Here is a 13,093-nt window from a genome sequence, read left to right on the forward strand (position 1 = left end):
CTGCATCCACTTTGCAGGCCTTCTTAACCTGTCTTCCTTGTATATAAAAAGCACAAGTTGCCTCATAGTTTATTATTTAAGATTTTCAACAACATACTATAAGGGTTGAAGTCTGTTACTAGCCTTATTTTACAGATAAGGAAAGTGAGGCTTAGGAAAATTTAACTCACAAACTTAAGATGAAGCAGCTATCTTAATCGAGACTGGATTGAAACATAACATCCTTCCAACATCCAGCCCACACTCCTAACCACCCGGGCCAGGGACCACAAATTATAAAATCCAGTAAGCCTGCTTAAGAATCAGAATCTGGGACAATTTAGGCAAAGACAGCCAAAGAACATGCCTCACCAAAAGCATCTTCTTGTCAGATGTAACACTTGACTTTCCTCGATGTCATCTTCATCGACTCATTTACGTGTTTTGTTCTACCCATCCTCTTAGCGCACGCAGACGTTTTGTATACATGTCTCATTTTAATTTTCACTGGTTCCCCCACCCCACTCCCATTTCTGTGCAGATATAGTGAGAGGAGCTGGGTGTTGGAGATTCGAGCATGTAACTAGGACGGGGTGACTACCTGGCCTCAGGGAACATGAACTCCATGGCAAATGCAGGTCTCTAGACCCCAGATCACAAGCACCCCTCAGTGCTGAATGGTCCGATGGAGAAGGGAGAAAAACCCAGGTAGGCACGAGGCAGGCATGGCCCCCATCGTCCTGCTCTTGTGCCCGTCTGTGAAAAGTTAAGATTCCACTGAGGGACACCAGCAGAGATTGAATGGGTGGTTTGTTCATTTTTTCATTGCCTTTCTTTGTGGGACTGTCAGCTTCTGAATATTAATACTTTAATGTAGATTTGGTGGCTAGGTAAGAGAGATTTTATGGTTTCTTATAGTTTTTCCCCTTTGTAGTTTATAGTACACTGTGAAGTTTGAAAGTAAAATTCTTTTTCTTGACTCCTACACTCGGAAAATATTTATTCCCCCCTGCGTCTCAATCGTGTGCATCATAAACTAACCCAGTTCTGTTTATTTACTTCTCTCTCGGTGCAGCACCATGATCAATTGTAGCAACACAGACATGTAATGGTAGAGACTTTTGCTTTACGACAGTAAGAGCATGAGCTACTGCAGTCTCCTTTCAGAGTGATGAGTAATGAGGCTGCCATTTAGAGATGGCCTGTTCAGGGGGGGGTGCGAGGTGCAGAGCAGAGGCGTCTGAGGCCACCCAGGGTTGGGAGGGATTGGGGGCAGGACGAGAAGGGGGCGACAGAGGATGGGATAGCTGGATGGCATCACCAGCTCAATGGACATGAGTCTGCGCAAACTCCGGGAGACAGTGAAGGACAGGGAAGCCTGGCGTGCAGCAGTCCGTGGGGTCACAAAGAGTCGGACGCGACTGAGCAACAACAGAGGGTTGGCTCGCTGTGTATCACTGGAGGAGGAGGGCATGATCCCTAGCGCAAAACGAACTGGCCTGCATGGGAGAAATTCCTGGGACCCTGCAAGAGTTTTCATGTCTGGGCTGGACGGCTTGGAAAGTCAGGAATTTGAAGAGGTGGGAAGCAGGACCAGCTTGCTCCCAGGGAGTTCTCCACTTCCTGTTGACTCCGTTCTCCACCCGGGGCTATTGGTCACCAGCCATGGGTAGGGAGGCCCCAGGTGCCACAGTCAACCTGCAGGTCCCTCTTCTCAGCTTCTCAGCGTCTGTCTTCTGCCCTGAGTCCCCCTCCACTTCAGCAGGTGCCCAGAGATTGGTCAGGCGCATGCAGCCTCAGCAATAGGATGGGAAAACCTCGGCCAGCAGCCGCCAGCCATCCTCTCCCATCATGCCTCTTCTGAGGTAGGCCTCCTAGTACCATGCGGGGCACACAGCATGTGAACACATCCCAAGACTTGAGTTATCCACAAGAAGCCAGGTGGGTGCAGACAGAAGGCCAATCCCAGGAAATGGGCTCCCGTTAAACCCTCCCAGACAGATAATAAAGCCTCGACCCCTGTCTCCAGACACATGTCTGTCCCTTCTACGTGACTGTGGCCTGAACAGAGTTGCAGAGACACAGCCCTTGTACGATCAAGTTCAAAACCAAATTGAGGTAGTGGTTCTCCTGCACCTTGAGAACCAAAAAACACGCTTCTGCGCCAATAAGAAACCACTTGTATGGTTAGAGACAAAACTGGGCCTGTTTGTTTGTTTATTCGGAGTTTGGGTGCTTTCCAGTGTTGTGTTTGTGAGCCTGTTTAAACCGGAAATGTCAGTTTTACGTGTCAAAATGACATCACTGGGATGCCTGCTATTTCCTAGTTGAAGAAATTGACGCCCTTACCCTTAGGAGGTTGATCACGTCTTAGCGCCTTGCAAACTCTGAAAACATTTTGCTTGATCCAAGGTTGGACTTTATAATCCATCAGGAAGATCCACGTGATTCCCACCCCTCCCACCTTATTATGTGGCCCAGGCTATGCAATAATCTGTAGCCAGGTTCGGGCTTTATCTAGTGGAACCGCTGACAGTAAAGCCTGTGTAAAGGTGGGGTTCTCCGCTGTAGTACAGATGGTACAAACCACTGTCACCACTGCTGGGGACTGGTGTCACTTACGATGTTCACGTGGTTCTTTTCATCATGACTGTGGTGATCCCCGTTGAGGGAATTCCGTAGAAGGCATGGCCGCAGACATTGCAGCCATACCGGAAGATACTCTTATTTTGCTGGTCTCTGAAGTAGAGAGTATTAATTTTTTTAAATAATTTTTTCATTTATTTTTGGCCGCACTGAGTCTTTGTTGCTGCGCCCAGGTTTCCTCTGGCTGCGGCGAGCAGGAGCTACCCTGTAGTTGTGCTGTGCAGGCTTCTCATTGTGGTGGCTTCTCTTGTTGCAGAGCCCGGGCTCCAGGCACATGGGCTCAGTAGTCGAGGCTCCCGAGCTCTAGAGCACAGGCTCAGTAGTTGTGGGGAATGGACTTCGTTGCTCCAAGGCATGTGGGATCTTCCTGGATCAGAGATCAAACCTATCCCACGTCTCCTGCATTGGCAGGCGGATTCTTTACCACCAAGGAAGCCCCAAGAATGTCATCTTTCATTACTGTAGCCAACACAGATATCCTGCTTCCTGCGTGCCGGGGGCTGTTTCTGACAGCAGCTCTATAAAGCATAGACACTACTGTCACCTCATTGTACAGGTGAGGAAACTGAGCTGGGAGAGAGAAGAGCTTTGCCCAGGTCTCCTGGCTCAGAAATGACAAGGTCAGGATGGAGGCCAGTCGCTGGCTCTTAACCTCTCCCCAAAGAACAAGTCAAAACTTGTATTTTTAACGCTTGAAAAACTTTAGAATTTGAAAAGATCAAGCCTCTAGGAGACTCAGAAGTAAGTCAGGTGGGATGACATCTTTTCCAAGGCTAGCTGGGAGACAAAATTCATGTTATCACTCCTCTTTCCTAGTCTTTTCAAACTACATAATTTAACATAGAAAAACTGGAGGGAATTTTTGTAAAGACTTCCTCTTCCTTTAAACCACCCCAAGGATCACCCAGCATGTGTTCTTTTAGGGAGTGACTGAAGTTATATTTGTGAGGGAGAACACCTTGAAATTAATGCACTTTTTCCATATAAGGTACTTGACAGAAAACCAGAATTTATAAGAACTATCTTATCAAAAAATGTTTAGTCTCAGTCTGGTAGTTTGTGATACAAGTTGAATCAAATTTCATATTTTAAGTTTTAATACTGCCATTTTAGAATGATTTAGAACTTCCTAGTTTGTCTTTAGATATAGTTTGAAAATTCATGAGGAAGTCTCCATATTTCAATTTAGCTTATAAAAATTTTTTTACTGATTAATCATAGACTTGCCTCAGATTTGTGTATGTGTGTTGTGGTTTAGTCGCTCTAAACCAGTCATGTTTGACCCTTTTCGACCCCCCAGGCCTCTAGGCTTCTCTATCCATGGAATTCTCCAGGCAAGGATCCCTGAGTGGATAGCCATTCCCTTCTCCAGGGGATCTCTACCACCCAGGGATCGAACCCAGGTCCCCTGCATTGCAGGCAGATTCTTTACCATCTCAGCCACCAGGGAGGTGGCTTCCTAAGATTTTTGGTTGTATATTAAAACCTGTTGGGAGTTCCCTGGTGGCCTAGTGGTTAGGATTCCAGGCTTTCACTGCTGTAGCCCAGGTTCAATCCCTGCTTGGGGAACCAAAATCCTACAAGCCACGTGGCGTAACCAAGAAAAAAAAAATGTCATTGTTTCTGAAATAATCTAATCCTGAAAGACCATTGAATCCATGATCTTACTATCTGCTTCTAGTCAGGGCCACCCCTTTGTGAGACTTGCCCTTCTCAGATCTGGTTCAGAGGTTGAAGGTGACAGTAAGTCATTAGTGCTCAGTGCGTTAAACCTTCTAAACATGACAGACAGGGTAGCTGCCAGCCTTTGACTTTCTAATCTGTAGATTAAAATTCCAATAAAGGGAAGCTAAGGGAAAAACATAATAAATCTTGCAAGTCAGATCTCTGACCAGATCCATCACCCAGTGTGTGGATGACCTTTTTTTTTCTTTTCCTTCTTGCTTCCTTCCCTCTGCTTCTGATGCTGTCCCTCTAGCCCTCCCTTCCAGTTTTGACATTGCTTTCCTCCCTGCTAGAGAAGAGGGGGGTATAGAGCAACTTGGATCACAATCAGAATGGGCCCATTCCTGGGTCTAGTGAGAGGCTGAGAATGAGACCAAGTGGAGGGGTAGGCACTGCGGCAGGGTGCGGGGTGCCAGCGGGGTTAATACGGACGCAGTGGTGCGGAGGTCCAGTCTGTGGGTTCTCTAGAGGCTCAGCTCCCAGCGGTTCTGCATTCCTCCTGATTGTAGATTATCAAGACCCAGAGACACATGTAGATCAGTCCCAGGCTTTCCTCTGAGGTCTGATCCCTGATAATCAGAGATGACAATCTACTGCAGGGCGTGGCAAGTGTCAGCTGCGTGGCCCGATGACTGCACTTTACAGGGCTAAGTGGTGGGTTGAGTCGGTCGGCAAAGTTGCCCGGTGCTGTGTGTGCGCCTCAGTTTACCCTGTAGGGGACGGGGCAGGAGCTGAGGCCTTTTCTTCCCCGTAATGTTCATTTTATTAGCGAGCAAGACAGGAAAACAGTCCCATTTTGGTTGCTCCCCCCTCCCCCCAAAAAACAATATTTAAATGTCTTTTTTTGAAAATTTAATGTTTGTCTTTGAGCTATCTTGGTATTGTACCCACAACTTCAGAATGAATATCCTCTGGCTTGAGGGCTTCACCTAGTTTTTGACGCATCTTGTAAGCAATTGGAATAGTCAACTCCAGACTCACACCTTCAGAGACATCTTCCCTTCTGATTACTCTGGGAGTCAGGGTAGAGAAAAATCTCTATGATCTATCTTTTAAGAAAAAAAATTTAAAAAAACCACCACCACATAGTGCTACCAGTTGGGTTTGAGGGTGTGTTGTGAAGCAAGAGAGACATGCCTCTTATTTCCAGAATTAATTGTATTTGGAAGTTGAAGGGGAAAAAAATGTATGCCATACAGCAAGTACCCACTTTTTTCCCCTTGAGAGGTTTCTCAAGAGTGCCATGAAATCAAACAGTGATGGATATTCAACTTCAAAGAGGTGAAATTGGGAAGGAGTTCAACTTTCCTTCAGATGGACGTGACTGCTTGAAACCCTCTCCATGTCATTCGGATGATGCGTACATCACTCCCAGCCCCGTCCCTTGCTCTCTCACCCACCCTCACATGGCTCCTGTATGCATGCTGGAACTTCCTCCCAGGTGTGGCCTCAGCCTTGCTTGCCTTTCTGCCTTGTGCTGGGGAAATCTCAGCCATTTTCCTGTACACCAAGGAGGGAGCCCTGCCAAGCAGCTGGGGTGGAATGAAAACTCCAGGTGTTTGCAGAGGGTCTCCTCACCCCTTGTGTATGGCCTGGTACTCTTTTGGGGGACTCTGTGATTGGGACAGTGAGTAAAGAAGGCCAGAATCCTACCCAGGGACCCACCAGACTGGACACACGGGTGCTTTGGTCGGAGTGTGTTGCTCAGGGGAATCCACCAGGGGCCAAGATTGAAGTCATTCAGCCCCTGTCCCCGCTCCAGGCCCTGGAGAACACAGTGATGATAAATGTTCATCCCTGCACAGGTAGGCTGTGGCACTGCTTCAGTCCTTTCCCTGCATTTGTTGGCAGAAGCCTCTCCATGTTGGTTGATGTTGCTCTCACTTGTTCAGCTGTGTTCTACTCTTTGCCACCCGTGGACAGTAGCCCCCCAGACTCCTCTGTCCATGGGATTCTCAGGCAAGAATACTGGAGTGGGTTGCCATTGCCTTCTCCGGAGGATCTTCTTGACCCAGGGATGGAACCTGCATCTGCTGCATTGGCAGCCGGATTCTTTACCACTGAGCCTCCTGGAAGCTTTTGTTGAGGGGAGGGTATAAATGCCGGTGTATTTGAAGTGGGCGGTGGGGTGGGGATTTGTGGACCGCCAGGCCATGCACTGTTACCTTTGAGACCAAACAAACTGTAGCCCAGCCTTTGATCAGGTGGAGATAAGGTTGGATTAAGACCCTTTTTTTTTTTTTTTTTTTTACTAATACTAGACTCTGACCACCCCCGCCCCCTCATTTTCAACAATGGACTTACTACTCTTGAGCACCTACTGTGTGCCATGCGGTTTACCCACATCACTTTCTCGTCGAGCCCTCGGAACCGCCCAGAGAGCCTGCTCTTTACCGACGTGACCGGCCTAGACCGCGGGCCTAGTGGCTTTCCCCAGCCGCGCGCAGTATTGGAGGCGACAACTGCGGGGAGGGCGCGGGGCGTTGCAGTTCCCGCCGCGCCCGCCCGCCGGGAAGGCGGCCGTGGGGACCTCGGGCCCAAGCCGCGGGGGGAGCCGCGACAGCTGTCGATGTCGCACCCGGGGACTGCGCCCCCGCGGGGCCGACCCGGCGCCGGGCCGAGAGGAGGGGCGGCGAGGGGCGGGGCGCGCGGGGCGGGACGGAGGAGGGGCGGTGGCACCGGCGGCTCGGGCTCCGCGCGCCGAGGAAGTCCCGCTCCGAGAGCTGCGAGCGTCTGGAGCAGGCGCGCTTGTCGCAGTCGGGGAGCGAAGTCCGGAGCCAGGGCCCCCGTGCCGCCGCCGCCCCCGCCCGCCACCCGTCCAGCCAGGGAGCCCGCGGCGCCGGCGGCGGCCGCCGATGGAGTTCACTTGAGCGGCGAGCCGGCGGGAAAGGCAGGCGCCCGCGAGCGGAGCGCGGGCCGAAGCCCAGCCAGCCCCGGGCGCTTCCCGCCCGCCTGCCCGCGAGCTCCGGCCGGGAGTCGCCGCGGGCCCCGCGCAGTGCGCCCGGCGCCCCGAACGCTGCAGCGCCGCGCGCCGGAGAGATCGGCCCCGAATAAGGACTCCCGGAGCGTTTCCTCCAGCGCCGCGACGGCGGTGGCGGCGGCGGGACCGGGACCGGTCGGCCCGCGGGGTGGCTAGACAGGCGGGAGCGGCAGTCGGGGAGCCCGAGGCAGCCGCCGGGGAGAAGCCGCCGCCGCCGCCGCCGCGGCGCGCACTCCTCCTCCCTCTCCCTCCTCCCCTCCGCACATGGTCTCCTTTGTCCTGTCGCCGCCGCCGCCGCCTCGCTCTTAGCTCCGCGCGCCGAGGCCGCGGGTCAGGCCGCTCCTCTCCGCCTCGCCCGGGACGTCACTCGAGTCCCCGCCGGCCCCTCGCGCCGCAGTAGCAGCCGGGAGGCAGCTGGGCGAACGCGGGCCGGGCGCTCCCTCCCGGCCGCCTGCCGGCCGCCCGCCTGGCCTCGGCCGCGCTGGATGTGCGCGCGGCGCGGGCGCTCGGCCGCCCCGGAGCCGCCGCTCGTTGGGATTTGGTTGGCGTGCACCCGCTTCCAGACTTTCGTCGAGAAAGGAGCCGATACCCGCGCGGACCGAGCCGGGTCGGAGTTGGGCGTTTTCTCTTCGTGTTTGGCTGATTTCCCCCCTGGTCTCTGACGATCCCCCCCACCGCGAGCGTTGCTTTGGAACCAAACCATGAACTTGGGGCTGACAGGACTGCTTAACCCTTGGCGACCAGGTAATGCAGCCCTGGAGGCGCGCGGCTGCCTCGCTCGGCGCCCGCGGTCGGAAGGGAGTCGGGGGTCTTTTGTTGGCGGCGGCCGGGCAAGGGTGGCAGGGGCAGGCGGGCTCCTCGCGTCTGGCGCACCCGAGCCCCCCGCCGCCACCCACCCCTCCTCCCTCCTGCCCGAGCGCCCGCCTTTGTACTTTCCACCCCTGGCCCTCCGGGCTCGGGCGGCCGGAGCAGCGCCGTGGTGCCCGGAGACCCCAGCCGCCCCGGCGCCACCCGCCCCTAGGGCTCCGCCTGCCTCCGGCTGGGGCTGGGCCGGCTCCTGCTCGGGCTGGAGACCTAGGCGCTGAGCTCGCCGCCGGTTCCCCGGGTAGCGCTTCCCCGCGCCGAGGTCGGGATCCTGGCCCGCACGCGGTGCCAAGGGAAGTGAAAGGAGATCTGGGCTCGGGATCGCCGCAATTGGGCAAAGAACTCGCGCTTAAGTTTCGAGGATGTTTCTCTTTTCTTGTTGGAGATCCCCTCCTCGTGCGGGTGTGGGTGCTGGGGCCCGAGATCGGAGGCCGAAGGGAATTAAGGTGGACCTCGAACCGGAGCGGCCGCGTCCCACCCCTGTCTGCTCGGAAGGCTTATTCTTTTTCCTCATTCTCTGTGTTCTTTTCTTCAATCGGTTTGACTAGTTTAACTTTTCTTTAAACACCCGGTACAGCGTCGAGTCATTTTTCAGCGTGTGTGTTTTTTTAATCTATTTCCATCCCCCTCCCCCAAATAAAAAGCAGTCAAAAGAGAGCTTTGGTTTGTTTTTTTTTTTTTCTATCATTTTTAGATATAGGGGCTACAACGCCTTGGCTCTCCAAAACGGAGTGAGGGGGATGAAAATGGCGAGCGAAATCTAAAGATCTTCAGTATGTAAAGATGCCCCCGTGTTAGGAGAGACGAAAAAGCTGTGCTCGCCAGCTAACTCTTGGCTCACCAGGTTTCCATTAGTCGTCCCTGATTAAAAAAAAAAAAAAAGAGGAAAAAGGTCCAGGTAATATAAAGAACTGCAGACTTTTCCCTTAAAAATAATGAAAAAGAAAACTAAGATTAAGATCCCAGAAACCACAAATTTGCACAAATGCTATAGAGCACAAGTCAAATGTGAAAGTTCATGGAGAAAAAAGCAAAGCATTTCCTTGTAGTTCCTGCTTAAGACTTTGGTGGAGAAGCTCTTTTCTGACTTCTCAGGACTGTGGTCCGCCATAGTTGTAACCACCTGGATGGGAGAAAAAGGGCTCCAGATCATTTTTCTGATTAGCCGAAGTCCCATTATAGTCATTTTCTTTGGGGTGTTTTTCCACCGGAGGCCTTTCTGAGACACCCATCGCCACCCCTCCCCAATTGCCAAAGGGCTTTGTGACATGTATCAGAAAATTAAAGGGCTGGAGAAGCTTTTATTAGAGAACATTACTCCTAAGTCGTTCGGAATATCCTGTCAGACTCATTTCCTTAATAACTTACTGGATGGCATCATAATAGTCGCATCCTCTAAGTTCACTTCAGACATAAGGATCACTAAACTGGCTACTTGAGAATATGGTGTGGAGGTGACGCAAGGGTAGCAGCCCCCAAGGAGGGTGTGCAAGCCAGCCAAAGGGCCTCTTCACCTCCAGCTTCTGTCCTGTTTGATCTCTCCCTTCTTTTCTAACACACACACACACACACCCCGAGTGCAAATAAAAGCTGGATCAGGAGCCTTCTCTCCTTGCCGGGTGTTTTTTGCATTGATGGTACAATACTTTGTTTCTATGGTCCTTTGGCCCAGTGAGACTCATTTTAATAGGTAGTCCTCAAATCTGCAAGGGTTATTGCATTTTGGCAAACTGATTTAATTAACAGCCTCTCCCCTTTTTTCCTTTTAAAAATATCAGCTGTAGTGTAAGCCATGAATTTAACAGAGCCATTCTAATTTGAAGAGACACTTTTTCACCAAGTAATGGTGAAACGCTCTTTGCTCCAAGTTTTTAGCTGGGAAACTCGTGTTCCTAGAAATCTCACTATATATTACAATAAGGACAACACTGTTTCTGTGATTTTTGCTTCTATACCTCAGTATTCTTGATTTGTTTCATGCATAACTTGTTTCCCCCTCCATGCAACACTTTTTTGGCGGTTTATTTTTATGAAAAGCTACTATGATATGCAATTTTATTTAATTTAAAATGGCAGGAAGGCCCTTGGCATATGTTTTATTCATGCAAAATAAAAGGAAGCATCTATCTAGGATTTATTTTATTTTAAACTGCTTATGTATGAGTGTATGTAGTTCAGCACTTGTTTTGCAATACATTCATTTTTTCTTGATCTATTAATCTTCAGAACCACCCTTACAGTAGGAAGATTAGAATTAAAATAAAGGGGGAAATAGTCATAGTAACAGTATTTTATGTCTTTCTGTATCACTTACATTGAGAACTATAACTTGTTCACTTCAGACATAAGGATCACACAGGAATGTCTCATCTTTGTCAACATAGCACAAAAAGACTACATTGAGTATCTTCTTTGTCCCCAAAAGCCAGCTCCAGAATCTGAATATGTTGTATTTCAAATTCTCCCCTTCTCTTATATTTTCTCTAGATTTATTCACCATTCTATGCTTTGCTTTGTCAAAACATGCATCTCTGTGTGTAAAGTGTGAAAATCAGTGATTTCTTACAAGGGTTGGGTAGCAAAAATAGCGTAAATATAACCATTATAACTTTAAATGCAGATACATTAATTACTCCATGATGGAGCTGCTTAATTTTTAAGGTTTTTTTTTTTTTTTTTAATTTTTCAAATTATAGAAGTACAGTGCTTCTGAAACATCATAGCATTTTCCTCCAAACCGACGTTATGTTGATTTTCCAGAACATTAGTGTATAATTTAAATTGGGTTTACTCTTGCTGTTTAAACAGGCTTATTTCACTTTCCTGGAGCCACTGTAATAATTAGCAGACATGATTTCTAGAAAATGGAAAGGAAATAATGCTGACAGTGTATATAGTGTCGGCGTGTTAGGCAGGTCGGCTGGGTTTCATTTCAACACCAAGGTCGTCCTGGTTACCACAGGGGACAAGGACCTCGGGGTCATCAGATAAATCTTTAAAAACGAATTTCAGGGAGTGCTGGACAACACTTTTTAGTGAGGAGAGGCTTAGTGTTAAAGAATAGGCATTTCTGGTTTCTGAGAGAAAATTGAAAAACAGGCATGTCTGCAAATGTGGGAAAAAGTACCGTTTCCAAAATAATGATCTGTCAATGAAATTGGAAAATCATTATGTGAATGAGCTGAATTGCTTTGTGTATCATCTCATAGAAATATGTTTTGCACAGATAATATGTCTAATAAGGACACGTTTTTTAAATCAGATTTTTTCCCCCTTAGCAAATAGCTGCACTGCAGGTCTGCCTCATGCAGTCAACCAGCACCACCTTATGGAGGATTGGGAGAAATTACTACTTTCCTTTTCAGGCTTTTCAAAAACGGAGTAAATTGATTTAAAACAATAGTAATGATGATAGTGACAGTACTCATGACAGTGATCACACTTTCCCCCTTCTTGTGTTGCAGGCCTCAGATGCCAGCTCTGAAAAACTCTTCAATACTGTTATTGTAAACAAAGGTAAGAACCCTTAAATCTGAGTGGCAGCTTTTATTTCCCTATCTGTTCTGTTGTCTTTGCCTTGAATGAAAGCAGAAAGAACAATGGTCACCCCTTACCATTCTGGAGCTCCAGTTCATAATTTGTATTTTTGCTTGAGACAGAATCTGTGCTCTCATGATGTATCCCAAAACAGTTTATTGTGAAAGAACACATTGAATCCTTATTTAAATTGATTTGCCTAAGAAATGACTACGTCTCTGTGACTTTCATTTAATGTAGGAAGTGATCATGGAGAATAATCATTCTCAAGATGCCTTAACTTTATTGTTAGTTATCAACTACCCAGCAGTTGGAGAACGATAAATAGCTGGTTTGTACTGCAGACTCTAATAATCAGTACATGTTTAGTATTCACAGGATTATGGTCATAAACCAAGCCTTACTCTGCTGTGGGCTTTCTGTGAAGTTAATAAACGAGCAAGAGGGCAAAATTTAAATATGTGCTATTCCATTAATTTCTTCCAAACTGCAGTAGAAACTGAGAGAGGCTAATGATATCACAGTACATTAAGGGGAAACTTATCTTAAATCACTACCAATAGGTTTCTGGGCAGTTTTCATTGGTTGCATATTGTTGGAAATAATGAAATTTAAGGGAATTTCTAATACCGGGTTTTTGCAAAGATGTATTCTTTGAAAGGTATAAATTATATAAACTCTTTGATCTCTTCCTCTCCACTGTAGAACGTGATGTTTGCATCGTAATTGCTAAATGCAGAATGTATGTTTCCCGTCCTGGTCACCTTCTGTGTTACTTGGAGGATACTGGCTAGTTTGAACAGGGTTGGGCCTTCACGAAGTGATATTTGAAACCATGTCCACACATTCTCCAGTGGCCTTGGCTAGCGTTTTTGCTAGCTGGTTAGTCAGACACATTCCGAAGTGCAGTTATTTTGAGCTCCCCGATTATTTCAGAATTCGAACCAACTGCAATTTTAAATAGTACATTCTGTTTAGCGTTCCCTGGAGGTGTGCATGCTTATGTGATTGCTGTTACTCCCAGAATTATTGTCATATTGAATTCTATCTTTTTTTATTGCATAATGGAGTATTCCAGTTTTATATGTCATCATATATTTTGATGGACTGAAAGTTTGTATAAATTTGTTGTCCATAATGCTAAAAGCCCAATAAAAGAAGGTACATGGCAGTTCATAGCGTACAGGGCTCGTATGGGAAAATGTGCGATTGTTTATTGCTCGTTTTGACAAGGGAAGAGGATGGTAGATGGTCGTGGGTCCCTGTAAGACAGGAGGAGGAGGACCCTAAGGCGGACCTGAGGTCCTCAGAAGGAGGTGCTCTGTTTCAGTGACACCTGCCCATCCTCTTCCGCAGGACCCC

At 48.6% G+C, this 13,093-nt stretch overlaps 1 protein-coding gene across 1 annotated transcript in view; it reads left to right on the top strand.

Moving 5' to 3' along the window:
- The window catches only part of AUTS2 (activator of transcription and developmental regulator AUTS2), a 1,212,191-nt gene that overhangs the window by 1,099,915 nt on the left and 99,183 nt on the right, over positions 1-13,093 (top strand). The window contains 1 exon segment of the mRNA XM_070363017.1: positions 11,659-11,710. Coding sequence (XP_070219118.1) covers positions 11,659-11,710 — 52 coding nt within the window.

Source organism: Bos mutus, chromosome 25, assembly GCF_027580195.1.
Source record: "Bos mutus isolate GX-2022 chromosome 25, NWIPB_WYAK_1.1, whole genome shotgun sequence".
NCBI lineage: Eukaryota > Metazoa > Chordata > Mammalia > Artiodactyla > Bovidae > Bos > Bos mutus.